Below are 26,906 nucleotides of genomic sequence, written 5' to 3'. Positions count from 1 at the left end.
TATAGGAACGACACGTTCTATTTCTAGAAGTGTGGGTGTGACATTCAGAGAAACCCAGCTTTGTTTAGGTAGGTTGTTAGTTTACAGGTGCTACAGTATTTCCTCACTTGTTAAGGAGGGCTCCTTAAACCTTTGCAGCTAAGCTGTGGTGCCGTTTTCCACAGTTCCCTTTGCTGGGTTTGTTGTTGTTGTTGTTGTCAAATGGAATCATTGCTCCTCTGGTATTAATCTGCCATCACACAATTTGCTGGTCCAGAAATAGCAAAGTCTCCGGTAGTATTTTTCAAGAATAAACAAGACAAGCAGATCAGCAGGATTATAAACGTGAGGCAGTAACGTGGGAGGAGAAAGTGCTCCTGCCGTCGCACACGTGGCCGCGGGCCTCTGCATCGGTCTCTCCGGGAGCGGGGACGCATCTCGGCTTCACACCGAAGGGATCTCTGGGGGCCGGACTGAAGGCAGGAAGGCTCTGCTCGAGCTCCAGCTGCACAGGCTTCGTGACAGGCTTCCATTTCCAGAAACATGATGCCAGCATTTTGGTTTGGGTATTTCCCACGTTGGTTATGTGATACTAAACCTTCAGCTCCGTTATACCCGGAGAATGTTTCTCAGAAAGCTCATTTTTTGTCTTCTTTCACACGAAGGCTGATTTTTAAATATGGCTAAACACGAACGTAGGCCGAACCACGAACCAAAAAGCAAGGTATGAACCTTAATGTACTGAACCTCAAACCTAACCTCATTTTTTAACAACTACAGCCCTTTTTTTTTTTTTTAAACAACGTAGTAAAGCACTAGCAGGAACCAAAAATTCACATTTTCTAAACTAAGCGAAATCGATACCACAAAATACTTTTAAACTTCAGCTTTGAACTAAAACCTCATTGAGTCTCTACCTCCGATGAACCTAGTTGTTGTCTCTTTTGGGAAGGGGTGTGCTCTGGGGCTCAGCTCCTGCCTCTGTTCAGTGGAAAAGGCTGCATTTCCATGTAAACTAATGAACTCATTCATGTGTTTGTCTTTCAGGTTCAGTATTTCTTCAAGATCTTGGATAACTAGCAGCAGAGAAAGCAAAGAAGTCACAGGCTGGAGCATTTAGACAAGAGTGAATCACGCACATGAGGAATGTGTTCATTCTTTTATTGTCCATTGTTTTAACCTGACTGAATACAAGATCAACAAGAGCACTGTACTCCTGGCAATTATTATACATGTTAGAACATGGATTTTGCACTGTAGACAACATTTAACACCAGTCTATGGGGTACTGCATTGCTTTTTATAAAGTCCAAAATAAAGATTTATTTTCAAACAAGTGACTTTGGTTTATTTCATACATTACACTTTTTCTTGCAGAAAAAAATAAAATTGTACAACTGCATAAATATAAAATTCTTCCACCATGAAAATGGTTAAAACATTCATAAAGACACAGCACCAGCATGTGATGCCTCCAGAGAAAGGAAAAAAGGAAAAGTAAAGGAAAATGTACAAAGCAAATGAATTAGGCCTGTCACCAGCCCAAGTGACAGGCGATCCAGATCTCATACACAGCTTCAGAACGTACTGGAGGACAAGGGAAGAGATGTCGAGACGGCATTCAATACAAAGCACAACACAACCCCTCACCTTTTTGTATTTTTCTGTAGTGTCACTTAAAATTTAAAGGGCAGTTCCCCCATGACAGCCCACCCCCACCCCCAGCCCCAGGAAAAAAAAAAACAAAAAACAAAAAGTAAAGACCTAACACCACAGGAAAAGACTATGGAGTGTGTTAAAAATGCTCATTGATGGGCCATTATTTTTGAAAGAGCCAAACCAAAAAAAAAAATAAAAAAAAAAAAGTACCATGCCAGTTTTATTCCCATTGACTATTTACATCTTGGACAGCAAACCTTGCTCACATAAAGTAGAAAACAGATACGATAAAACATGGCTTGAGAAACGACCAGAGTGTGCACCTACAGTACTGTACACTAAACCGAATACACAAGGCAGCGGTACTCAGGGGCCAGAAACACTGCTTACTACGAGTCAGTTATGGAATCATAATTTACAGTAAAAATGGGCACGTCCCAAGGCTCAATTTTTATTTTCTGTTTTGTCATTTACAGTAGAATAAATATTTTGTTGCTATTGCTACACTTTAAATTTACATTCTAACCTATTAAATGCAGAAAGCTAGTGTAAAGCATATAGATTAAGTGTAGGTCCCATACGTATGACAGTTTATTCAAGACTAGTAGGTTTTTGTTTTTGTATCTTTTTTAACTTTTTAAATGGCTAGTGGGAAAGATTTGTGCTTGTGATCAGCTCTTAACTTCAATTTTTACATCGAAGCGTCCCTGAAAACGGTCCTTCTCACTGTACCCAATGTTCTCACCGTATGCCTTACACTCGATGCGGATCTCAGTGTCCACGGTGAGGTTGGTGAACTGCACGGCCAGCAGCGGCTGCAGGTACTTGGGCTGCAGGAGCCTGCCGTAGTAGGGGTAATACTGCAGAGGGAAACCGGGGTAGCCGCCCAGTCCAAAGTACTCCACGTTTCCAACTCTATCCTTATCTTCGTCTCGCTGAAAACCAGAGGGAAATGAGATGTTAACGGCTTGCAGCCTGGATCACTACTTGCCGTGACAAACGACGCTCTCGGTCCCACAGAGCAGCTTGCAAACCGCTGCTGCTGGGAGACCAGTGAGCCCCTGATGCGCCCGCTCAAAGCCCCCCCAGGAGCAGCTGAACGCTAACCACGGGAGGGTCCCCCTATGGTTCCTCACACGAGAGCAACCGGCACACACTCAGTCTAACCCCTGGCAGCCGTGGCAAGTGCACATAAACGCAAACTGTTCTCTTTGTACAAAGTGAAGGCAAAGGCCAACCAAACACTTCTCCAAAGCCAACACACCTAGAAAGGCACCTGCCACTGAAAGTCAGAAATCCACTGGTGGTGGTCCAGTGGAACCAAGCATTTCTCCAAAGCCAACACACCTAGAAAGGCACCTGCAAATCCACTGGTGGTGGCCCAGTGGATGGTACTTCAGCATATTCCCTCCAAAAGTCTAATTGCCTTTCACTTTCTTGCATCCATTTCATTTCTTGGTGCCCACATAAAACAGCACTGAGTAGAGATTCCCTTTCTTTATTCTGCCCTCTCTGTGAACAGTCCACTAGGAACCTATTTTTAGATCTAAAGGGAACACATACTATTACCTTATCTTTCATTATTTTTTATTTTTATTTTTTCATTATTTTTTAAAGAAAAGCCAAAACCACATTTTTGTCAAAAAAAAAAAACAAAAAAAACCACACACACACAAAAAAAAAAAACAAAAAAGTTGGCCTTCAATTTTGAACACACCATGTGGGCCAGAGAAGCACTGTGTGGGCTAGATAGAGTTCACCTCTCAGTTCTATAAACCAATATTCCCGCTAATTAAATTCAGATAACTCAGTTTCTTGTTCTGGTAGAGAAACTGACATGTGGTTTTAGCCTTGTTACATCTTTCTCTTAAGACGTTCTAACCCCACACAGCTACAGCTCAACTGCAACTAATGCCCGGAAGCCACGTTTCTACCATAGTCAAGTTTTACCTCGAACTGAAAACAGTCTCGCCCGTACCCCCCCTCCCTCCCCACCACCCTCAGTAAGAAGCTTCTCCTTACCTTGCCAGTGCACTGGACCGGCAGGACGTAGGGACTATACTTCATCACAGGGTAAGCCTCCAAGGACTCATTCTTGGGAGGCTAAAAATAAGAGCCCACACTGGTCAATAAATGTGCAAGTAATTTTCTATATTCCTGAAAAATGAAGCTAGTTTGTAACATAAACAAGTACACGCTGGTCACGAAAAGTCAACTGAAATAACAGAACAGGGTAACAGAACGAATGACTCCCCTAACCAATCCATGCTGGGACTTTGGTTGAAATAAAAATAAGTGCCCAAGTTCTGTGAGGCCGCAAGTAAGCTGTGAAGCAGCCCAGCACTACAGGGCACTTCTAACGAGCTCTCCTCCAGGACACTGAAAAATACTCCACGTTTCCAGCAGAAAGCCAACCCAGCACAACATTCCTCGTTTGCTACGATTGTAACAATTAGATGGAAAAGTTGGTTGACATTTCTATTTTTATAAAACCTGGGCTTTCCTCCATGAAAAAATAATGCCATCCTTTTCCCTCCAGCAGGCCTTCTTCAAGTAGGCTTTTTTTTTTTTCTTCTTTGAATCTCTGAATTTCCAGCAGAGGCTCTACCATTTAAGGAGCATCTCCAATTCAGTTAAGGAAGTCTAATACGTAAAACGGCTCAAGACAGCAAGTGCCCTCAAGGCAGCAGCCCCCTTCCACGGAAGGGACCCGAGTACACTCTCAAAGTTATCGTTGTGGTGAAACATCTAGAGGGTTCCCTTCTGCAGCGCTGGCTCAAATCCATCCCACAAGAGGTGTGATGAACACCTTTCCCTGGAAAGACAGCCACTTGCTTGCTTACTCAGATCAGCGTAGCATGTGGGTCTTGACATGAGACCATCTAACCAAAGTCAGAGAAAAAGGGCAATTCTCTGTATCAGTAAGGAGCTAGTATGTTTGACCCTCTTAAAATACAAGAAAATGATCAAGATCTGACTCTCTTAGAATGTTCTACCAGCAACAGATTTATCTTTAAAGATATGGAGAGAAAATGCCAGAATCTATCCTCAGAGGGTGAGGAGGAAACAGGCATATCAAGATGCTGGAGTACCACAACCTCAGACAGAAAGAATTCTCACAACAAAACGGGGGGCGGGGGAGCGTGGTTTGGGGTGAGGTGGATTAGACTGTGGTGATGGATAACCAAGTGGAGACCAAAGACAAAAGGAAAAAAGGACGGAAAAGAAAGAGTAGCTGAAGTCATCACTCGGCAGGCACCTCTACAGATGTGGGTAGAGATGAGAATCACAACAGGACCACCTCTTGGCGGGGGGTGACGGACAAATATCATTCAGTCCCTATGAAGAGCTATCACCACAAGTGAGGGCCTCAGAGAGCAGAGACCGGGCCTCGTCTTCCTTCTGACCACCACACCGATCCCTTCCACGGCCAAACAGCTGCTTTTGTCTGGGTGAAGAGCTCCCAGGCAATCCGAGTTATCAACTCTTAAGTGTGACATAATGGTTCTCACCATCTCTCTTCCATTCTATCCTAACTTCCGTGGAAAGAAGATTACAGTTCCGTGGAGAGAGGGGTACGTTCATTTCTGCAGGAGGGCCGTCCACGTCTGCCGGCCAGGCCTCCATCCATCCTGCACACCCACCCAGTTTCGCCTCGGGTGGCCGGAAGGGAGTTCTGAGGCCTCCTCCAGTTAAGTTAAAACTTTTCGTCGCTACATCAATTACCTGTTTTAAAGAGACTCCTGGGTAACAAGCATTGTGGAAACAAGTCAAGAGCACGCGGCAGAAAAATAATGAACAAAAGAGCCAGATTCCAGAAAGGAGGTTAAGTTTGTTCCTGTAACTCAAGAGACTGTGTGGTCAATCCCTGTCAGAATGGAAAACCCGACTCGGAAGCGCTGTGTCCGAGGGCGACCGGGGGCCCTGCGGCAGCAGCAGCCTCGCTTCAGGGAAAAGGACGGCTCTCTTTCCCACGACCTGAGGGAGAACACGGAATAGCCGGTTTTATGAAAGCAGAGGTAACACCAATACGCGTTTCCTTCTCTTAAACGATTACTCTCGTCTCACCCGACGGCCAAGGACGGCAAGCTGCCACCGCTCGGTGATCGCAAGGAACGTTCATCCACTTGGCTGCGAGAATGCCCAGAGCCAACACCGCGGTTATCAAAGCTCAACCTGAATGGCGTTCAGCTTCTACTTTTGCAATGAAATCGTCATCCGGTAAAAACAAACAAACAAACAAAAACCTGTGTTTTCAGATTACCGGACAATTTTTTAAAAGTACTCTTGGGCTCCAAGAGTACCAAAACCTGAGTGAGACTGTACATGCAGATAGTTTTAAATTTGAAAATACCTTCTTCTATTTTTATTTTCGAAGACTTCACGTTGTAGAAGGACATCACAGAAGTATTAAGAACAGAGCCGCCATGGCTCTGCCCCTCAGAATTTCTCTCACTCTAGGAAATGAGATAAACGACCTAACTTTCAAGGATCTCAAGGCGGATACAGAAGTTTTTGAACTTTTCGACTTTCGACCGGGTTCGAAGTCGCCACTGAGTATACTTTAAATCTTCTTTACAGACAGACTCTCCTCACACCAATTAGCCGTTTCATCCAAATGAGAAAAGCTCTTCTACATTCTAGGGTTTAAAACAGGACTTGCCTTAGGTTTGAAGCCCAGAACTCGGTTGAGCTTTATTATGATACATGGTTTGCCCTCTTTGTAGCCATAAGATTCATCGTTCATTCCGGAGCAATTTCCCAACCACTCAAGCTTGAACCTGCAGACTTTTCGCTCTCCTCGCTCGTTGTTAAATTCTCCTCGTTCTTTGATTTCACTGGGCACATCTGAAAACAGAAAACACCGTTTTCACTTTGTACCCACGATTCCCTGAGCGCCCCTGAGAGAGGAAAGGGAGCGTTCTTCCTTCTCACAGTGACCCATTCTAAGCCTGTGCTGTTCTGCATTTAGTGCTCGGTCTGAATTAAGCAAGGATTTCCAGCAAACCATCTCTGGTCCCCTCACGGACATTAAAAAGGTATTTTACCGCCAGCAATAGCTATTTATGATCCCACACCACGGCTTCCTAGTACTTGATGATCCACACGTGATGTTTGGTCTGTGGCAATATTTCTCTTCCCTTAAATAATGGATGACTCAGCTATTTAGGAGACTGAGCGGAAACCCGATCGCCTGTCACGAGCAGCTTCATCGACACAGGTCATCACCAGCTGAGCTCATTAACAGGGACACTGTGATTAGAAGGCAAATTAAAAGGACTGCCAATAGTTTTCAGAACTGGAAGGTTTTTGGTCAGAATTGCCTGGCCACTGCTAGGCCACTGTCTTTGCCACTAATTAGCATGTTAAAGAGTAAAGAAAGAATTATTTTCTTCCTTTTCAGCCACCGTTCAAGGTTTTAAAAAAAATTTTTTTTGAATTTTTGCCTTTGCAAGCTATGACTTCTTATAAGCATTTGTTCAACTGAAAAAATTGTATTGCAGTATTCTTGATTCATACCTCGTAACAAAGCCAGAGAAAGAATACAAGAAATAGAAAATTCAAAGTTAATTCAAAGCATCCTGCAGGAAACTGAAGCAAATACCATAATTTACATATATTTCTAAGGTCACAAAATAACTATTTTCCCTTTAAATGGTAAAGGGCCTCCATTCAGTCCCTCTCCAGGGAAGTGATTCACCCTAATGACCTTTCATACAGGCCTTTTAATTACCGCAAAGATGAAAACCTATTGAAATCCTAATGAGAGAAATCTAGTGAAAATGTTTCTTCTAAATTACTCCTTTCAGAATGACTTAAAATGGCCATTCATCCCATATTATGATCAAGCAAACAGGGCCACATGAAGAGCTGGTGTTGGTAAATGCTTGAACTGAGTCAGAAGGACTGATGTCACCTGGTAACTCAGATAGAGATCTTGTCTAAGGAGGTCTGAAAACATGGCTGGATAATGCATACTCCAGGAAGCAAGGAGGAGGATGTGTGTTCCTGTCAGCGGTCAATAAATCCAAGAGCCGCCCTTCCTTTACCATTCCTTATTGACATGCTGAGCTGCCTGAGAAATTTCACTATCCATCCCAACCAGGGGCTAGGAAGGTCTCTACCCAACCAGAAATCATCTTTTATCCGTATCAGTGTAGCTAATTATGCCAAGGAGCCATTCTAATGAGAGAAAGGTCCTGTAGACTCTTCCGAAGGGGGTGGGGGGGGGGCACAGAAATCTGGAAATATAAACAGTTGTGTTTCTCAAAATCAATGGATGTAAGAGAACCATAACTGTAACTGTGGTCTTCGAGTGTGAGCGGTAAAAAGCAAACGTGTCCAGGAGTGTTTTAAATTAAGCAAGTCAGGGCGCCTGGGTGGCTCAGTTGTTAAGCGTCTGCCTTCGGCTCAGGTCATGATCTCAGGGTCCTGGGATCGAGCCCCGCATCAGGCTCCCTGCTCGGTGGGAAGCCTGCTTCTCCCTCTCCCTCTCCCACTCCCCTTGCTTGTGTTCCCTCTCTCGCTGTGTCTCTCTCTGTCAAATGAGTAAATGAAATCTTTAAAAAAATAAAAATAAAATAAATAAATTAAGCAAGACACTTTCCAAATGCAGATAATCATAATACTTGAGGCTACTTTGTTTCTTCCATCACATTTCCAAGCCTAAACCATAAAGTCTCCTTGCTTTAAAAAAACAAAGACAAAAAAAACCTGTCCTCTCCATATGGCCAGACTTCAATTATTTAATTATTTGAAGAGTATCTTTCAATCATTAAATAACAGATAGAAATGGGAAATAAGAATTAACCAACCACAAACATCCAAAATGAGTCTACTTACTGCCACAATCTTCAAAAATCATTTCATCCTTCTGGGCGGAATCTTTGTACTTTTCCAGGAATCTAACTATGTTGAGCACATAGGCCTCATAGCTCTTGGGATCATTAGGGCGAAAGGAAATTTCGGTCTTTTGGATCTGAGGAATCTGTGTTAATCCTAGACAGGAAGAACAACATGGCCAATCGTTAGCGGGAAGGTAGTCAAGCAAGATCATTCAAAGCAGGTTCTCCACGTGCAAACATGCTTCGCCAATCCCACCTACTAAAAAGAATGGGTTAAATTCTTGCTCTCTCGTGAAATCACTTCTCTGGCATTTAGTAAGTACCAATGATGGTGTCTTACTATCATATATCATTTCATTTACCCAGCACCACTTCACGATAGGCATCATCTCCATTTTATGAATGAAACTTCTTGCACAGAAAGGTTAAGTGCTTGGCCCAAGGTCACAGAGGAAGTGGTAGAACCAGAATTTCAACCCATGTCCGCTGTACTCCAAAGCCGGTTATCTTTCCAGTACTTCCATATGCTCATATTAAAAACAAACCGCATAGTTAGCTAGCATTTTTTGCAGGTGGCTTTCCTTTCCCTAACTGCATGTAAGCCTTGGAGCACAGAGGGCTTTTATACTTTTTGTAATGAGGTGATGACCATTCCAAACTCTACAAGACTCAAGGCTACTCAACAGGTATTTCTTTGGGTCTTTAACCCAAACTGGATGAACTGGGATTTATGTACAGTTACCATTCCTGCTTTCCATTCCAAAAGCAAGTCAAGTGCCTGCCAGTATAAAATTCCAAGTAGGACTACCTCGAATTTTCATTCTTTAACCAACGTTTTAGATTCTTTAATTTTCCAAAGCCTCTGCCATCGCAAGGTTTCCTAGATAGATATTTGACCACCACCACACAGCCCTATACACAGAGGCGATGGGTGGAGACTTGATCAACTGCCTTCTAGTCTTAGATGGCCACGTAAGACCCAAGTTGCCTGGTTAAATTTAAATTGCAGATAAACCATGAATCAATTTTTATAGAAGTATGTCTCGTGTAGTATTAGGACATACTTCTATAAAAATCAATCCAAGGTTTATCTGATGGTCAAATTTAATTAGGCGTCCTGTATTTTATTTGCTAAATCTCACAACCCTATTCTAATCCCCACTCCAGACTTCGTGTTGGGCACAGAAGGCGATTCATCACCGCGGCCCCTCAGAGCACCACCTTCACCGAGGGGCGCGTTAAACCTGCCGCCGCACGGGCTCCACCCCAGAGCTGCCAAGCCAGAACCGCTACTGATGGGACTCGAGAATCTCTACCGAGCCTGAAGGGTTCCCTAAGCACTCTTGGGTTAAGAACCACTGCTCTGGGGAGTCAGAAGCCGAGAGTGGCGATGCAGTGATGCAGATATGATGAAGACGAGGACATAATTAAAGTGATGACAAGAGAACGGTGACTATCTAGCAGCACCCTCTGTGAGGCTGGAGGACAGGCTTCGGTAGGGGCTGGGCTCAATGGCTGCTCTTTTTTCTAGTGATTAAGGATGGCTTTGAGCTTCAAAAGTGGTTAAATAATGAGGGAGGCCCAGCTTAGGGGGCTTGACGAGCAAGTTCTTCCATGCTTGCAGTTCTCTAGAAGAATGGAAAAAACAGGGATGAAGACAGACTGTGAGGGTCTGGAACCAGGCAGAGGGGCTGCCCTAGACAAGTGACTTTACAAATGACATGAAGAATCATCTCAGAAAGGGTCATGTAGGACCTGAGGAATCCAAGAGAAAAAAGCTGTCAACAATGATGGAGAGGAGTCAAATGGAAAGTAGTGGGATTTGCTCTTACGAAAATCATCACTGTTAAAAATAAACAAGGGTTACTACAATTAAAAATATTTTTTAGATGCTCACAAACCCTAGAAAATTGTTTGTAGGACTTACGCAATTTAAGTATACCTTGAACAATCTTTCTAAACATTAAGTTAGAAAATTGGCATTGTGACCATTTATAGCACAAGGAGACAATAAAATAAAAATGACAGATACCTGCAAAAATAAAATAAAAGTGAGTAGAACTTTCCATTGGGATTTCATGCTTGAGAAAGTATGGAAAACAGGACTTCCCATTGAAATGGGGAAGGCCGGGGGGGGGGGGCGCATTCCTGGTTTGACTTATAAACTAGACATTTAAGTCAAGGTGACATGCCTGGACCTGCGGAAGGGCAGAGGCAGGCACAAGGCCAGAGGGTTACAGAACTTAGGAGGATGGGGTGTTTTCCTAGAATAATCCTGGAGTCAGCAGAGAATGGAGCCTGATGGGCATTCATACCGGAGGCCCACCGGGGAGCCCGTGCAGGGCAGAGAGAAATGTCAGAGGCAAATGCCTTCAAAATCGGTTATGCAGGTTTGCTGAAATCTATCTCAGGTACTTTGTGTGACCGGGGTGGGAGTGGGAGCAGAAATGGACTAATAACATCTATCATGTTAGAGTAACATGGTAGGACCTCAACCACAAGGTGAGTGTCCGGCTTCAGCTGTCCGGGCAGCCCCTTCCGATCCAGCCCCTTCTGAATTCTCTCTTCCAGGGGCCAGTCGAAGACCAAGCTTCCATCTCCCGGACTGGGTGATGTACTTCTCAGACTCTCCCAGGGCAAAAAGGACAGCAGGGAGAGGAGGTGGCATATGCAGAGTGCTTTTCACTCCCTTGAGCTACCAAGTCCAAGTTCTCCACTATTAAAAGTGACCAGGTGACACGTGTGGGACCCCCAAGCATCAGCACCCTGAGTCAGGGCTCTGGGCTCTCACTAGCAGAAGGGCACTGCTAGTGAGTGCATCTTTCAAGAGCCTGAGAACTGTGGCCAAAACTAAGTTCACGCCCACCCAGAGACAAACACATGATTCCCATTAGCAAGCGCCTCTATGGTTAAGAATCTAATCTATGGAAATAGTAGGCATTATTACTGCACTCACAATGGTTACCACTGGCCCAGGAAAGCTCTATAGAGTTGGCCTCGCTTCTCTCTAGATCGGGCGAAGAAGAAATAATGAAAACCAAGTAACTGAATCAATTTTCGCCAATTTCCATCCAGGAGCCCAAATCCTTCAGTAAGTATGGCTCACAATCTAAGCGCCACGGAGCCTGTATGGTTCCATGTGAGAGAAATGCAGTTTGAAGATGCTTGAAGAATTGTGACTGTGTTCAACACAGAGAAGCATCAGAAACTGTGGGACTGAGAAACCAAGAGTAAAAGAGACAGTTAAGCACAGGGTCTTAGAATCCTATGACTTGCTGAGGTGGATTAGACCTTGAGCCAAAGCCACTGCCCTGTCCTTTCCATTTGAAGTGACACAGAACCTCGGGAGAGGGAGCCCAGGAATGGCAGACCAACCCCCGGAAAGTCAGCCATGCTTTCCTGCCTGCTGAAGTTTACCTCTGGGGTCTCTGAAGGATCCTGAAGGTGTAACTACCATAAGCCTTAGTGACCATCCTTTTAAGATACCCAACTTATGATCTAAAGATTGCTTCCAGAAAAAGAAGCATCCATGGTTTGGGTTCCGGTCATGCTGTCAGGTCCTCTCCCTAAACCCTCAGCTACTGGAGCATGTACATACATACATAAATACCCAGGAGCCACCCTGTAGTCAAGTCTGGACATAGCCTCCTCGGTGAGCATGTCTGCTCTCCTTCCCCCATGTCTGGGCAAGCTCTCACTCCATCCCCCAGCAGCTCTGCCTCCCCTTTTCTTCATCCAGAGCCTTCTGGCCTGAGAAGTTCTCTTCCTGGAAACTCTCAGAGATCAATCCCCTCGCCTATTCTGCTCTGGATCATCTTAATTAGGAGAGTTCTCTGATGAGATCTTCTCCAAACCATTAGGAAAATTCCTCTCTTCAAAAGTAATTTCCCTTAAGCAATTATATACACACAAGAGGCTGATGAAGGACCCTTGACCGGATATCTAAATCATTTACTTTACATTTTCAGACTAACAGGAAGAGACAGAAAGGAACGGGATCAGACTTGGCAATTTATTATTTTGAGTCCACACAGATTTCTGCAACTGTGACACTCTCCCCGGGCTACACAAATCCCATCTTCCTGGCCGGCATCCTCATTAGTCGTGTTCACATGAGACTGGATACTTTCAGCTAGTCCCTCTCTACATTGCCCACTCCTTAAAGTTGTTAGTCGTAACTTTAGACAAGGATGAGCTTTGTTTCCAGTGGTAACTCCCAGAGGCCAAAGATAACAGAACACCCAATCACTGGCTTGTGGTCTCAAATCATATTCCAGGAAACAGATACAACCTTTTGCCTCGCCAGTGTTCTGAACTTGAATTGACATTCACCATGCTGAGTTCTATACAGCTTTGCCCTGGTAGAGCCATTTCCCTTAAATTACATTTCGCTTATTATTTAATAAAGCCACCTAAGTGGACTGAAATCATAAATGGGATGTGAAATTTTAGTACTGGGTTTTTAATGAGGATGGCATCTTTACAAAGGATTTGGAGTTTAAAAAAACAAAAAAACACCTCTTTGGCTTTGCAGTTGCCTTTTATAGTTACATTTACCTTTCCTTGGTCCCCCATCTCTTGAGAAACAAATGAGAAAAACACTCAGGTTTTGGCTTTAGTAGCAGGTGGGGGAACTAGCAAGTAAACAAGGAAAGGAAAGGAAAGACAAAAAAAGGCTTTTCACTAGGAAGTATATTGTGTCCAATTAGGTTTATAATGTAGCGAGTTTACAATGCCTCAATTTACTTGTGAGTTTTAAGTATTTAAACCAGAACATGGCCATTGTAACCTTGTAACAGTTACTCAAGTGAATCCCAAAGCACAGCTGCTCGTATGGTCATTTAATACACCCCTTAAGTCACCAGACCAAATACTCTAAATAGGCATCATTTTCCATAGAAACCTCCAGGAGGGTACCCCTGATGACTAATAAGGGCACCCAAGGCAAAGAAACACAATGTAGCCGTGCACACAGTACACACATACCATGGATGTCCTGTCCAGTCCAAGTTGAAAAGTAATTTGCAACTTAAAAAATTGGGGGTATGATTTTTATAGACACTCCTACACATCTATGTGTACAGATACATACAGATACATACACACACATACACACACACATCTCCCCCCTTCAAAGAGCCAAACCCTACCATTTTACAGTAAGCTTTTCTGTTCAAGGCCAAACTGAACAAACATATACAGATCTGACTTGTCTAGATACAGAACATAACATCTGCTAAGTGACCAATAACCTGAAACAAGACGCCGTATCATACATATTGGGTAATGTCTATTCATGCATGTATGTGGGAAAAGCTGTATTTTTCTGGTTGGAAGCCACTAGATAATAGACATGCCTATTCTCCTTCATCTCCCCAACTCTGCCGTAGTCCCAGCTGCGTCAGATGGGCCCTCAGGTCATGTGAACGCTCCAATAAACACACTGAGCAGCCCCATCCTGCGTAACTGCAGCACATGGAGGCCACAAGGCCGTCGCTCCTTCTACGACATCCTCCAGAACAGAGTGTGCACAGCAAAATCCTCTAAAAGAAATCACACAGATTCAGCACTTTCTCCCCATTATCCCTCCATGGATGGAATTCGTTACCCAGTCCTAGGTGTCAGAGGTCTCTGCTCTGCTCATTTACCTCAAAGGACTCATTTTTCTGGGGCTCCAAGAACATTTTTAAGTTAATCATTAGGCTCCCTGTGTACCCAAGAGCTAACTTACTAGCTTTATCTTGGTCTTTACAAATGAAGAAATAGCAACATGGGTTGGTGAGCTGCTGGCGCCACGCAGCGGGGCTGGGGCCCCCTGGAGAGTAAGAATCTGTGGAGCTTGCTGCCCTAAACCCTTCACCAAACTACGGGTCTGGACAGTAGCTTCTGGAAATCCCAATAGCCACCAATCCTAGCTCATCAAGAGCCACCAACTCTGGGAGTGAGCTGGCAGGATCCATGAAAGGGTGGGAAGAGAGGAGGAGGGAGAATGTGAGGGGCAGCCAGGCCTGGGGAGCACTGTGTGTTTAGCATGTCAGCTCACAGAGTACAAATCAATGGAATCTAATGGAAATGGCAAAGGAAAAAAACAAAAACAAAAAACAAAAAACACCCTATTGGCACTTTGAAATAACAATTCTTCCAACCTAGAAGGAAGCCAAATGTTTCCAATTCTCCCTTTGAAATTTAAGTGAGAGTAATACAAGTGTGATAGTTTGAGAAAATAAGCAACTGAGACAGACGTACTGATTTCTCAAGAATTTGGCTTAATTACACTGAGATTTGAACTATAATGCCTTGTACCCTAATGGAAGACAAGCTATTTCCCTCTTACAGTCAAGATGAAGTTGACACTTCCAGTGGTTCCAGTGTGGTCTGCTGGTCTGCGCCCCCCACCTGCCCTCCTCAAGTCTGGTTACCATGGCACCAAGAATATGACTTTTTTTTTTTTTTAATTTATTTTAGAGAGAGTGCGCGAGCAGGGGAGGTGCAGGGCAGAGAGAGAGAGGAAGAGAGAATCTCAAGCAGGCTCCCTGCTGAGCGTGGAGCAGGACACGGGGCCCGATCTCATGACCCTGAGCGGAGACCAAGAGTCAGACGCTCAACCGACTGAGCCACCCCAGCGCCCCAAGAGCACGAACCTTTTATTAGTTCTTCCAACACTGCGCCATCTTTACTTCAAAAGTAAAAGCAACCCGCAACCTGCTCAGCAGGAAGCAAGGCGGCTGGGAATCTCCCCTGTGTGCCAACTGACATGCAGGGACATTCACGTCACTCCACTGTGGCTCAGTGAGCGGGGGCTGAGGGAGGGCGGCCCGGGCGGAGGACGCTCTTGCACGACAGTGCTGGGCAGGCAGCGAGGCCTGCGAGGTCCCATGCCCCCGGGCTCTCCCAGCATGGCGACGGCAGAGTCCCCCTCCAGGTCCAACAGTGAACAGCATGAGCAGAGCTGCTGCCAGCCACCGCAGGGGCCTTCCCGAATAGGGACTCCCAGGGAGAAAGAGTGGCAGGGCTCACCTGGCCAGGGTGGGTATGTTAAAGGGACAGACTACGTGACAATTCCAGCGTCACTTACATTTACCTAAAAATATCTTAAAGCGTGTTTCCTAACCCAATTTCTCCCAAACGCTTTCTGTGGTAAAGCCAAGATGCTATTCACCCCGTGAAAATCGCTAAGTGTACAATGCGTCCCTGCTCCATCATCCAAAGCTCACAGTCTAGAAATACTGAATTCAGTCCCGGAGAAGAAACTGCTCCTTCCAGTAGAAGAACAGAAGTGGCTGCTAACAGCTACCCTCTGCTTGATGCCGTTAGCTTTGCCACTAGTCACTTCACACCCTCACAGGGTATTATTCCCATTCTGCACATGAGGACGGAGGCATCATGAGGTCAAGTAGTGCACGGAATGGTGGGGAGTGTGTCCAACTCCAAGGTTCCTGCTTTTCCTTCGCGGGTCAGCTTCGCAGTGGACAGGTGTACAATGGCTTAGGAACTTGGGGCTGCTTTCATATTTACATTAAGCCATGTCACAGGGCCAATAATCAGCCATTCCTGACCCACAGACGCAACAATTTGTATGTTTCACCTTCTATCGCAGCGGAAGCGCTGGCCCCGTGCCCTCCGAGCTGAGGGGGCGATCTGTGCACCACTGTCCCAGAGTAACAGGACACTGTGAGGAGGATCGGGGGCACTGACGCCACCATGGCTCAAGCCCAGAAACTGCACGCGATGCCTTTTTTTTTTTTCCCTTAAATTTCACTTCCATTTTTGTAACTTAGTCCTTTCTCGGAGACTTTCCTGTTCAGCCTATCCGCTTATCCAGTATTCCAGACAAACAGACCCAAATGTACCGCACCATTGCCACTGTTTAATTTGGCCACCTTTGCACGTGTTATTCAGAAGAGATCTAGTTATAAGGTGTGCCCAGAGTGCAAAACGCAGTCAAACCCCAGTCAGGCCGGGTCTGTACTCATGCCCCCAATTCCGTTAATAATAGCATTACTAAGTCTTCCAATCTTTAAATGACATATCAAGTCTTTCACACTCAGTAGCTTCATCTGACTGAAACATACAAGCTTCCCTCCTTCGCTTTCACAAATATGGAAGCTTGGAGATACGACGTGGAATTGCCAAGGTGTTCTTCCACAATGTGTTCAGTACACAGACTGAAGGAATAGCCTACCCAAAACACGAATTCTTGAGATCTGCTCTGACAGATCCCAAGAGGAGGGTCCAGTGAGGATCCCTCCGAGCACCCAGGGACAGTCCCAGGCTGCACTTCATGGCTCTGCTCACCTGGCTTCCCTGCTCCAAGGCCACCATCATTTTCAAATCAAAGTCATGTCCCTTGGGAGGGCAAGAGCAAAGGGTCCTCTGCCCAGACTCTCCTGGCAAGGTGGTGGATGAGGAAAGGAGGAAAAAGAGACATTCGAAGACAAAGAACCCAGGCAGCAGGACAGGGAAGAGGGAGAGCTGAGAAAGCACTTTTCCTGTGACTCGGGCCAAAGAACAGGAACGCATATTTCCACGATGAGCCATCAGCATTCCTCTGGAGAAGCGACGGTTTGTCAGGTCAGTCTAACGGCTGAGGACACTAAATATAGGTACTGAGAATGTGTCTTTTAAGAAGGGGCTGGAAGGAACGGGGGGGGGGAGGCTGGGAGAGGGGGCGGGAAGGGCTGAGCACCTCCACAGATTTTCTAGGCAAGGTCACTGGCCAAGTCCCCACTTAAAAGGTCTGGCACTTCAGCCTTTTCTTTTCTTAGGCTTTTCTCTTTGAAAGTGGAATTGCCCTTTCTGCAAAGAACACGAAGAAATTTTTTACTTTTATTGGCTAACTCCCCACAGTTTATATAGACAAGCAGCACAGTTTTATATCAAGGAAGTTAAATGCCTGACTCTTCAGCTTTGAGGATAAGAATTATTATGAAGCGGCATCATGATTAAAGAACAGCCTTTCAGTGGCTAAAAAAATAGAAAGATCTACACAAATGTGAATGACGACTACTCACACTACCATAAAAATCTAACAGAAGAGGACACAGTGGACTTCGCTGTCACAAAAGCCAGCGTACGACCTGTTTACTTAAGGTTTACCAGAATTTCTGCTTCAGCCTTTCCAGAGACCCACCTCTTCAGGAAAGTACTTGCTGGAAACTGCGGATTATTAACCAGGTTAAAGTTGTTTTATATACTTACATGTTTGCTTTTTTCCTACTTCCAAAATCCCCTAGATCTAAATTCATTGGGCACTATCCAGGGTTTCCTTACAGTGGAGGACCATGGGACTTGAGGCTAGGGAGCAATGTTCGTTCGCCACCTCCATATTCTGAAGATTTTCTTCCGAGCCTTTCACAGCTGCGTGAGGAGGCAGACACAACAAGTTTGGGACAAGCAGCCACACTTGGGCGAGGCCGCCCGGTGCCGTGATCCAAGCTGCTCGGTGCCATGAAGACGGCCTCAAGACTGTCACCTAAATACAGCTGTTACGAAGCCGTTGCCAGGGAAAGTGGAGAGGAGACACGTCACTGCCACCCCAGTGGCAGCCTCAAGGTCATTTATAATGCAAGAAGCCAGAATTCATGCAACATTTCCTGTCTCTAGGTCCTCCTGACAATGAAGTTTAGAAGAGCCAGCGAGCACGATCAGGTTTACAGCTGCCCTGCTGTCCCATCCTTCCATCAGCGTCAGGCGTTAAGGGCACGGGCTTTCCCCAGGGTTCAGTGACTGCAATGGACATGCACAAGGCGCACGGGGTGCACGTCACTCAACAGTGACAGCACCCAGATAGCAGCGGGGCACGCGTGCGGCATTTTTTTCTTCTGTGATGACCTCTCCTTGTTCATCCCAAGTTTTCAGAGCTAAAGGAGACAGTGAAACTGCAAAATGGGTCTACAAAGCCGATATACTAAGCCAGCGGGTACAAACACTGAGACGTGAGAAGAGAGTGCGCCGCTGTTCAAGGTCAAACTAAGTCAAGCTCAGTCAACAGCAGGTGGGAGAACGGACTCCTGAAGCCATGGCTTCTCTCCGTTGAGTAATCGGCCACGTCGGAGCTTCTCATCATCCCTAAAAATAACTTAATCGTTCAAAACAGGAGCTGAAGTGGGTTTTTTTTTTTTTTAAAGGATTTATCTGAGTCACAGCCCCCTCGAGAAAGTGAAAGACGGGCCTGAGCTGGAAAGGCCCTGTAATGACCCCACTAACCAACCCACTGGGCAGTGAGGATGCCTCATCGGGAGTCACAAGCTGGTGGGGTGCAGGCTCGGGGGCCAGGGGCGACCAGGGCTCTTCACCCTCATTGCAGAGCCGTAAAGATAAGACATCTGCAACTCCCGGAGCTCTGTCTGCAACCGTGAGCGGCTCCCATTTTTCCTATTAAACCAGGCTCGGTTTACGACTGCATTACAGACAATTCTCAGAAAAGTGTTTTTCTGAGTGAAAAAGTGACACCCATTTTACCTCCCGAAGAACTGAACTTATTCACATTCATGTTACCTGGTGGGGCCACTCGGTCCTGGTATGTGGGCTTGAATTCGCTGATGGTGAGCAGCATCACCTGGATGGTCCCAATGAAGATGCCAGCCAAGCAGCCATAAAATATCACGTAGAACAGAAGGATCTTAACTGCAAGGAGCACAGACAGAAAGACAAGGCTGTGATGTAGTCACACACTCAGAATGAAAGGGTAATCTTCTCAGAGACTAAGGGACTTCCTTACTGGCTTCCCCTCCAGTGGGTCTTCAGAACTTCCTTTTCTGACACTGATCCAGAGCATGAACCATATTCCCACACAATGGGGTAAAAACAAGAGACGGGCAGTCCTCCATTACAATGTGTGTGTGTGTTGGGGGGAGGTAAGGGTAAGAGGAATGTTCAGCTAGAACTAAGATTATTTACAGGAAATAATTGTACTGCCTAAATAAAAAAATTTTCATGAAGATCACCAATAAAATCTAGGGACATGTTTGTGTGCTTATGCAACACATCGCAAATATGACAATATACTCCCTCAGAGACAGACGCAGGTTTTCTTGCCCTGTTTGCCCCTGACATCTCAATCCTACAATCCAAGCCCTGCTGCTTCTTCAAATATTCGAATGCCTGCAAGTTTTTATGCTAGGCCAGAGCAATGAATGCTGAGAAACCTTGGGAAGCTCTTCTGCTCCTTTCTGTCACCCCACTTCTGACATGTATTAGGCACTGAGCACACTGTGTTTTCCTTCAGGGGCACCAAACGAGGAGGAAACAAAAGGAAATCTTATAGTCAAAATGACAGGCATATTTTTATTTCATCTTCTGCCTGGACCCAGAACACTGACTGGCTTGACAAGCGGCATTTTCTTTCTCCCACAGCTAGCAGGAAAGCAGGACTTAGGCTGAGCTGGCTGCAAAAGCAGAAAACACAAGAAGCTAAGCACCACGAAGCGCACAGACGGGAACGAGGCTATCAGTTACTGGTCTACGAGGATTATCTCCCCGATTAGCCGCATAGTAACAGGCTGTACTAGGCATCGCCCGGCAGCCCCGTGCCAGTCAACATCTCCCTGCGAACGTAAGAACAGGAGCAAGTGAACCGTAAGGTTATCAAGTCTGAAACAGGACTGCACGAAGGAGCCTTAGGTTACTTCTAAAAAGCTCCAGATCTCATGCGGTAAATGCTGGGATCCTGGGGGTACAAAGTACAGAACAAAAGAGCGCTGAAAGGAAGTGTCTTGGTGCATGGTGGAGGGATGGAGGGACAGAGTGGGCGCCCTGTCCCAGGTACTAGCCGGGTTGCCTTTGGCATGCATTTAAAAGCCCAGCTTTCCAATCAGCAAATACACGGTTCAGGGAAATCATGCTCTAAGTGCCAGTAAAACAAGCCAAATGCACATAAGACCAAGATGCTTAATCATAGTTCTTTTCCTCCCCTATCCAAAAAAAGAAGGAAAAAAGTAGGAAAAAGGCCAGGACATGAGCCAAAGATAGGGAAAAATGAAAGACTGTAGAATCCAGAACCACAGCTGCCCAGCTCAATCACTGCCTCCCAGCAGGACAAGGGTTAACGGCTGCATTCTGTATCCAAGTAGCAGTAGGCAAATGGTAAGGCTCTGACGTCAAGAGATCTGGAAAATTTTTCCAGTGAATGCTCCTAAGAGGTGCAAGAGTTGGTATAATACGGTCAGAAAGGAACTGGTGTAACCTCCCTTTTTGTGTCCCCCCCCCCCCCCCCGTCTTGGTGCTCTTAGCTTGACCACACTTGGCTCCTCCAACAACTGGAGCATTTTTACACTCGTTCCTTGGACTCCTGATACCGAATTCTAACAACTTAAGAAGGTACATAATTGAGGTGACAATTGAAAATACAAATAGAGCAATGGAAAAATCAGTCCTTTTGCAAGCACACTGATTAAGGCCGAAGAAGATACAGCCTTTCCATTCTGCCTGACACTGTACCCTAAGAGAAGTGAGGGATTTTTCTCTTTTGCTCCAAGATGTTACTTAGCAAAATCTCCCCAGTGACAGCTGTGAGGTCAACTGGTTAGAGGAACATGAACATCTGGCAGGACCTATGCAGTGGACTCACCAACACAGGTTACCAGGGGCTGCTCAAAAAGAAAAGCTAGACAAATTGTACCAACCGGCCAGGGTGGCACGGAGGGTAAATTTTAGAGGCTTTTTTTTTTTTTTTTTTTACCCTTCAGCAATTTTTCTTCCTTTTAAAAAAATGCAAGTAATATAGAGGTTTTCCAGTTAGGAAAAAAAAAAAAAAAATGAGTACCCTTCAAAGGGTCACAGGCAAAAGGAAAGATTGGCATCCTGGCCCAGCAGTAAACCTAATAAAAACCTACCAATGCCTGTATTAACTTAACAAAAAGGTGGAAACTTAATAAAAAGGTGGAAACCACAGGTGATTTGCATGCTGCCATTTCTCCAGCAGGTGACAGGCAAGGTTCCTGCGTCCATCTTGGTGAAAATCTACCTATAAGCAAAACCGAGCCAAGGGCAACCTGCCCTCGTCCCAAGGGCATTCATGTTGGGCCCAGTGCTGCAAAGGTAGCATTTCGTCCGTAGGAGACAGCAACTGCTATCACTTTCTCTGATAAGAGAGGGTCTGTCGTTTCTTACATTGCCAGAGAAGAGGAGACAAATTAGCGCAAAGCAAAACCTGAATTTTTAGCCCAGCACCTGTACCTTGGAAAAGAGAAGCAAAGATGAGACAAGCACACCAATCCTGATGTCTGCATTCATAAATCAGTGTCTTGGCACCTTGCAGGATGTGCTATCAAGACACCAATATTAAGACACACAGGCGCGCGCGCGCTTTCTCTCACAAATGGAGGCTGCCCCATTAAATGTCAGCTTAAGGAACAAATCTTCCTATACTGCCTTACCTTCTAAAGCAAATATTATTCTGGAATTAGAATGAGGAAAGAAATCTATTTTATGAGAGGGGAAAACAGTAGCGGGCAAATTTCACAATATGTCTGGCGTCCAGGCAGCCCCTGGCCCGTGACAAGGCTGGGACCAGACCACCAGGGTTGGAGCCCCCTGTGCATCCGGGAGAAGGGGACCCGTTCCGTTCCGCAGCGCACCCCCCACCCCCAGGACTCACTCAAGTTACGAGGAGTTGCTAGGAGATCGCCCTGGCCAGGGGCCGTTCACCCTACACACACCCTGAGTTCTTCAGGTTTTCGCTTCCATGTTGAGAAAACCAAGAGCTATCTTTATGCATGAGAAACTATGTCAATAATCCCACTGAAGAACACAGGCTCCCCAAAATAAAACAAAACATAAAATACGAGCCAAAAGCCATCACTTGAAAGACCTACATTTAAAATGGTTCAGGAATACCTATGCTTCCCTGTAATATCTTGGAATGCCGTTTCACCTTGACTAACCTTGAAGTGTGATGCATAATTAACCCTTTATTTTTCAATCAAGAGAGCCCCACTAAAGGCTGCAATTTTTTTTTCTTTGCAAAAATCATATACTCTAGCTTCTTCCAATTCAAAATGTCAGCCAAGCACTATTTCCCTGACTCATTCTCCTGTGATGGCCACAGATCCTCCCAATCAGGAACACTGCATCAGCCCCTAGCCAGGACTCCCTCAGTGGTTGCAGTGGTGGTGCTAGTGGTATTGATGAGGATGATGGTGATGATATTAGAGAAGGAGGGGGCAGTGATGCAGGAGGGGGGAGTTCCCTTCTCCTCTCTCTTCCGCAGTCACGACTCTATTATAGATTTGCCTACAACTCTGCCCTTCAAAATGACCTTTAAAAAAAAAAAAATGTCACCCTTCCGGTGAAGGGAGGCAGAAAACAAGGTATCTAATTTTCAATGAGGGAAAAAAAAAATTCCATCCAGCCAAGCAACAGGCTGCCCCAAATCCTGTAAGGTGAGCTCCATCTACCTTTAAGCCATTTATTTCTTAGACTAACCCTTCACTGTAATCAACCCAAGCTACTTATTCCGCATCTGTGTGTGTAGACACTGAAAACACCCAGACTTTACCATGTTCCACGGGCCTCCTGGGCCCCTTCTGGGTTATAATGGCTCTAGGGGAGGTCACTGGGGAAACTCTGGGCATAGCTAAGAAATACTGCAGTGTGGACGGATTCTGCTCGCCCGCCCACCACCCGCGCCTTTTGAGGTATTTAGACTAGAAAGGTGCTGTAACACACAACCTCGCCTGCATCCGATCCGATTACCCCCATGAGGTTCTCTCATTGCCTCAAATCTCATTTTTTAGGGCTTGGGACATGACTACACGGAGAGACAAATCTAGTCTCCCGGACCCGGCCCGTTCCCGGGAGGGGAGGGCTCCAGCGATGCTCGGACAGATTGCAAATTACCAAGACAAGACCTTGGCAATCTACGTAATTCTCTGCCCGGCAAGCTCCCGCGCCCAACCTGCGGGCTCCGCATTCCACACCGGATGACCAGCCCAGGCCGGCGCGACTCGAGCAGCGCCCGCTGCCGACCCCGCTCCACCCCGGGCGGCGGGAGGCTTGCCGAGCGGTCCGCAGAGCCTGCGCAGGGATGCGTCGCCCCGGACAGACAAGGCGCTGTGGGGTGTGGGGAGCTGCGGACCCCTTACTTACACCAACTGCCACCGGTCCTGCCCAAAAACTCCTTTTTCTCCGAGTTCCAGATGAATTTCTTCCAGCTGCCCTCCTCCTTGGCTTTTCCGCGGGCCATGGTGGCGGGTCAGCGGCTGCCGCGGGGGCTGAGGGTGGGTGAGTGCGGCGCGCGCCCTCGCGTCCTCCCGGGCTGCTGGTTGGCGGCCCCGGCCCGGCTCTCCGCAGGCTGCACCCGCCGCTGCCGCTGCGGCTCTCCGAGTGCCAGACGCGCGCTGGAGGGGCAGAGGCAGGAGCTGGAGGAGGGGGAGGCGGCGGCGGGGGCGGAGGGCGGAGGGAGGGGCCGCGCAGGCTGGGCGGCTCCGAGCCCCGCACCTATTGGTGGGCGCACGGCCGCTCGCGGGCTCTCTTTGGTCCGCCACGCGCTCCTCTTGCCCTTAGGGGTTTGGGGGTCGGCGAAGCAGCTGCCGCTCCGGCTGCCACTGGGGCCGCGTGCTCGGCCCCCGCCTCCTGTGACCTCTGCAGAGGTAGGCAGGGGAAGGAGAAAGTCAGAGAGAAGGACGGACAAACGGACAGCGAACGGACCCCCGCGCACCCGCCTCAAGCGGAGAAATTGGCAGATTGCACGCCCTACCTTTACTATATACCGCGCCGGGGCGGCCCGGGGCCCCGCCCACTAGCGGCCCGGCTGGCCAATCGCAGGCGCGGAGGGGGCGGGGCCTAGGGCCCGAAGGGGCGGGCGCGGGGCAGGCACAAAGGAGCCGCGGCGGCGAGTGGGGCGGGCTGGAGAGCGGGGGCGCGAGGGGCGGAGGGAACGGCGACGCGCGCGCAGGCGGCACTGCGCAGCCCCCTCCTCGCTCGCGGCTGGATGCAAGCCCTCCTCCTCCGTAGTGAGGTGCACCGCACCTGCGTCGCCCGGCACCCCGCAGACGCCCGGGGACCCCAGTCCAGCTGGCCTGATCCAGTCCCTCCCGCCGGCTTGCTCTCAGCCGCACGTTCCCGGTCTCCCTCCGCTGCAGGTCCACCCCTCGTAGGCCCTGGAGGGGTGGGGGAAGGTCACTCGGGGACGCCTGAGAGTCGGGGACTCTGCCTAGCTCCGCCCTGCCTCTCCGCTCCTGCACCTGCCGCCCCCTGCGCGCTCCCCGCCTCTGCGGTTGCAGTTCCGGCCTGTCCGTCTCCTTCCAGCCCAGCCCAGCCCGCCAGCCCTGGCTCCTGACTGCCTGACGCGCTTCTAGTGGGCAGCCTGAGCCACCTCAAGCAGGACAGTCACCAAACCCACCCTGGGCGGATCCCGGGTTGGAAGGAGTAGGAGGCCGACCACTAGCCCGCCGGTGTGTCTTCCCTGGGAGACTAGTCGCACTTCATGGCGGGCTCACACCAGTCTACGCCCGGACGACAGTATTTGCACATGACCCAACCACTGCGGACTCTCCTCGGTGCCCAGTAGGTGGCCAGTGTTCTCACTGACATGCTTTTTTATGCCGCCTTGGGAGTACCGACCACTTTGTTCTGCTGTAAAATCCCTGAGGCCAAAAGAATTTAGGAAGACCCAGATCAAATGGCAGGACGTTGAGGGGCAGTCCCCCTTCCCATCCCTTATTCCCTGTTGCTGAAAAGCCGAACTCCTTGGTTTCATCTCTCTCCTCTGAACACCTGAGCAGCTTCACACATCCCTCCCAGGGCAGTGGTGACACAGCAGAAATCGGCAGGGGTGTCTCTGCAGTCACTGCAGGGAAGCCCCATCCCTAGAGAGCAACCTAGCCTACCCTGGAAAAGACTTCCAGCACCATGTTACCCAGTACAGGGATGCTTGTCATGGCCACCTTTCTATCTCCAAGGTCAACCTTGCAGGTCTAAGGACAAGCTCCAACTGCTATAGAATGAGCTCTTTCCCACTAATCCTTCGCAAGGCCCATCCACAAGACTTGCGAAAACCTGAAAATCCCTGAAATTCAGAGGAGAGGCAGTGACCTAACCCCCCACCCTCAGCCCCAGAGGGACTGCTCCATGCAGGGCTCTGTCAAGGGCAACCCTGAGAACGGTGTGTTGAGAAAGGAAGCCAGCCCCTGCTTTGCCCCTGCAGTGTTTATGTTGCAAAAGCCCCAAGTTGGTGGGAGAACTTCAGGAAGAGGTGCACCTGCAGAGAGGATGCCCCTGGTCCCTGTCCCAGGAGAAGTAACCTGTGGAGGAGTTTGCAGCAGGACAGATCACTGGGAAGGGCATGTGTTTATGGCGTGCTCACTACAAGTAAGAGGGAGAAAAGCCTGTGGGCAGAATCAGCAAAAAGGGTTGAATGAGGGGATGGGATGAGGGGCTTAAGGGAAATAGACATACCCCCCCCACTCACCCTTCCATCCCCCACTCCTGGATTCCCTTGCCCCCTCCCTATGTCTTCCTCTTTCTTCTCCAGTAGAAGCATGTAAAACAATGTGGAGAAAGGCTCACGGTGCCAGATTTTTAATTAGAACCCCCATTTTCTCTTTAAAGAGAGGTGCCCTACCTTAGCTTTCTAGGGCTGTGGCAAATGCCAAGTAGACTGATTCTGTGTCTGGCAAGGATGAGCTTCCTCTCTTGTCCTTGACCTACTGTGTTCCTCTGGAGGACACTCCCTCTTCAAATCTTAGCTCCCCAGCTTTACTCATTCTCCCTCCCCTGTATGTAGACTCCCCAGGTTTTGACAGGTCCAGAGGGTCGCTCCTTCACAGCCAATGTAGCCTCTCAGCCTCTCATTCTAAACCAGCCTCTCCCAGGCTTCCCAGGAACCTCCATGTTGCCGCCCCAACCTGGTAGTGCCGCTACAGAACGTGATCTCAGCCCTGTGAGAACCAGAACGAGACTGCAGCTGCCCAGCCTTGAAGACCATCTGACCACATCACCACAAAGAGCAACAGAGCAGGACAGACCCGGCGTTCACACTCGCAGCTTCAGTCCTGGCTAGCTCTACGACCCTGGGGGAGTCACTTGTTCTCTCCAGGGCTGTACCTTCTTCAGTAGTAAAATTGGAGTGACAACATTGTTGCAAGGATTAAATGGGAGATGTGGGAAAATGCTAAGCACAGTGCCTGGTGCTTAGCAAAAGCTATGAAATAGCTTGCTTCAGTATAATTAGCTCTTTCCATTCGACCTTGTCTAACCTTGGAGCTGTTGCTATGACTTTGCCACCTTCCCATCCTGATACCCACCCCCTGCCAGGACTCCCGAGTTCTCTTAGAAGGTCACCTTGACAAATTCCCTACCCTCTGTGCCACCTTTCCCCTTGCTTTCCAGTGTGCTTCCTGCTCGGTGACCTCCTCTAACTCAAGTAATGAATAACTTGAGCACAGGATGTCCCTTTGGGCTGTGCTGGGCTGGGCTTTTGTT

General features: G+C 47.6%; 2 protein-coding genes and 1 long non-coding RNA gene across 5 annotated transcripts in view; 2 read left to right on the top strand and 1 right to left on the bottom strand.

Annotated features, from left to right (window-relative positions):
- Positions 1-1,315, top strand: part of NME7 (NME/NM23 family member 7) — a 271,885-nt gene extending 270,570 nt beyond the window's left edge. For all 3 annotated transcript variants that reach the window (XM_036098031.2, XM_036098026.2, XM_078077927.1), the window contains one exon: positions 1,027-1,315. In XM_036098031.2, the coding sequence (XP_035953924.1) occupies positions 1,027-1,059 (33 nt within the window). In that variant the 3' untranslated portion in view covers positions 1,060-1,315. The remainder of the gene's footprint in view (positions 1-1,026) is intronic.
- Positions 1,124-23,837, bottom strand: ATP1B1 (ATPase Na+/K+ transporting subunit beta 1). The gene is made up of 6 exons (XM_036098032.2): positions 23,571-23,837; positions 18,981-19,109; positions 8,482-8,637; positions 6,302-6,486; positions 3,661-3,741; positions 1,124-2,573 (listed from the first exon to the last, which is right to left on the bottom strand). Exons 1-6 carry the CDS (start codon positions 23,665-23,667, stop codon positions 2,310-2,312), a joined length of 912 nt encoding a protein of 303 aa, XP_035953925.1. The 5' UTR covers positions 23,668-23,837; the 3' UTR covers positions 1,124-2,309.
- A 482-nt stretch (positions 23,838-24,319) lies between these two features.
- LOC118539446 (uncharacterized) lies at positions 24,320-26,559 on the top strand. The gene is made up of 2 exons (XR_004919178.2): positions 24,320-24,989; positions 25,630-26,559. It is a non-coding gene; the product is annotated as an uncharacterized LOC118539446 (long non-coding RNA).
- Positions 26,560-26,906: the final 347 nt, after the last annotated feature.

Source organism: Halichoerus grypus, chromosome 7 (assembly GCF_964656455.1).
Source record: "Halichoerus grypus chromosome 7, mHalGry1.hap1.1, whole genome shotgun sequence".
Lineage (NCBI taxonomy): Eukaryota > Metazoa > Chordata > Mammalia > Carnivora > Phocidae > Halichoerus > Halichoerus grypus.
Note: the sequence above shows the minus strand (reverse complement) of the source record. Positions and strands in the feature narration are given on the sequence as shown.

What these genes read in the sequence shown, in the direction of transcription:
- ATP1B1 (XM_036098032.2), bottom strand. Translation starts at nt 23,667, where the DNA reads ATGGCCCGCGGAAAAGCCAAGGAGGAGGGCAGCTGGAAGAAATTCATC. An exon ending in CAGGACCGGTGGCAGTTGGT is followed by an intron (nt 19,110 to 23,570) that starts GTAAGTAAGGGG and finishes TGCTCCTTGCAG; the next exon opens with TTAAGATCCTTCTGTTCTAC. An exon ending in GGACCGAGTGGCCCCACCAG is followed by an intron (nt 8,638 to 18,980) that starts GTAACATGAATG and finishes CTTCCTGTCTAG; the next exon opens with GATTAACACAGATTCCTCAG.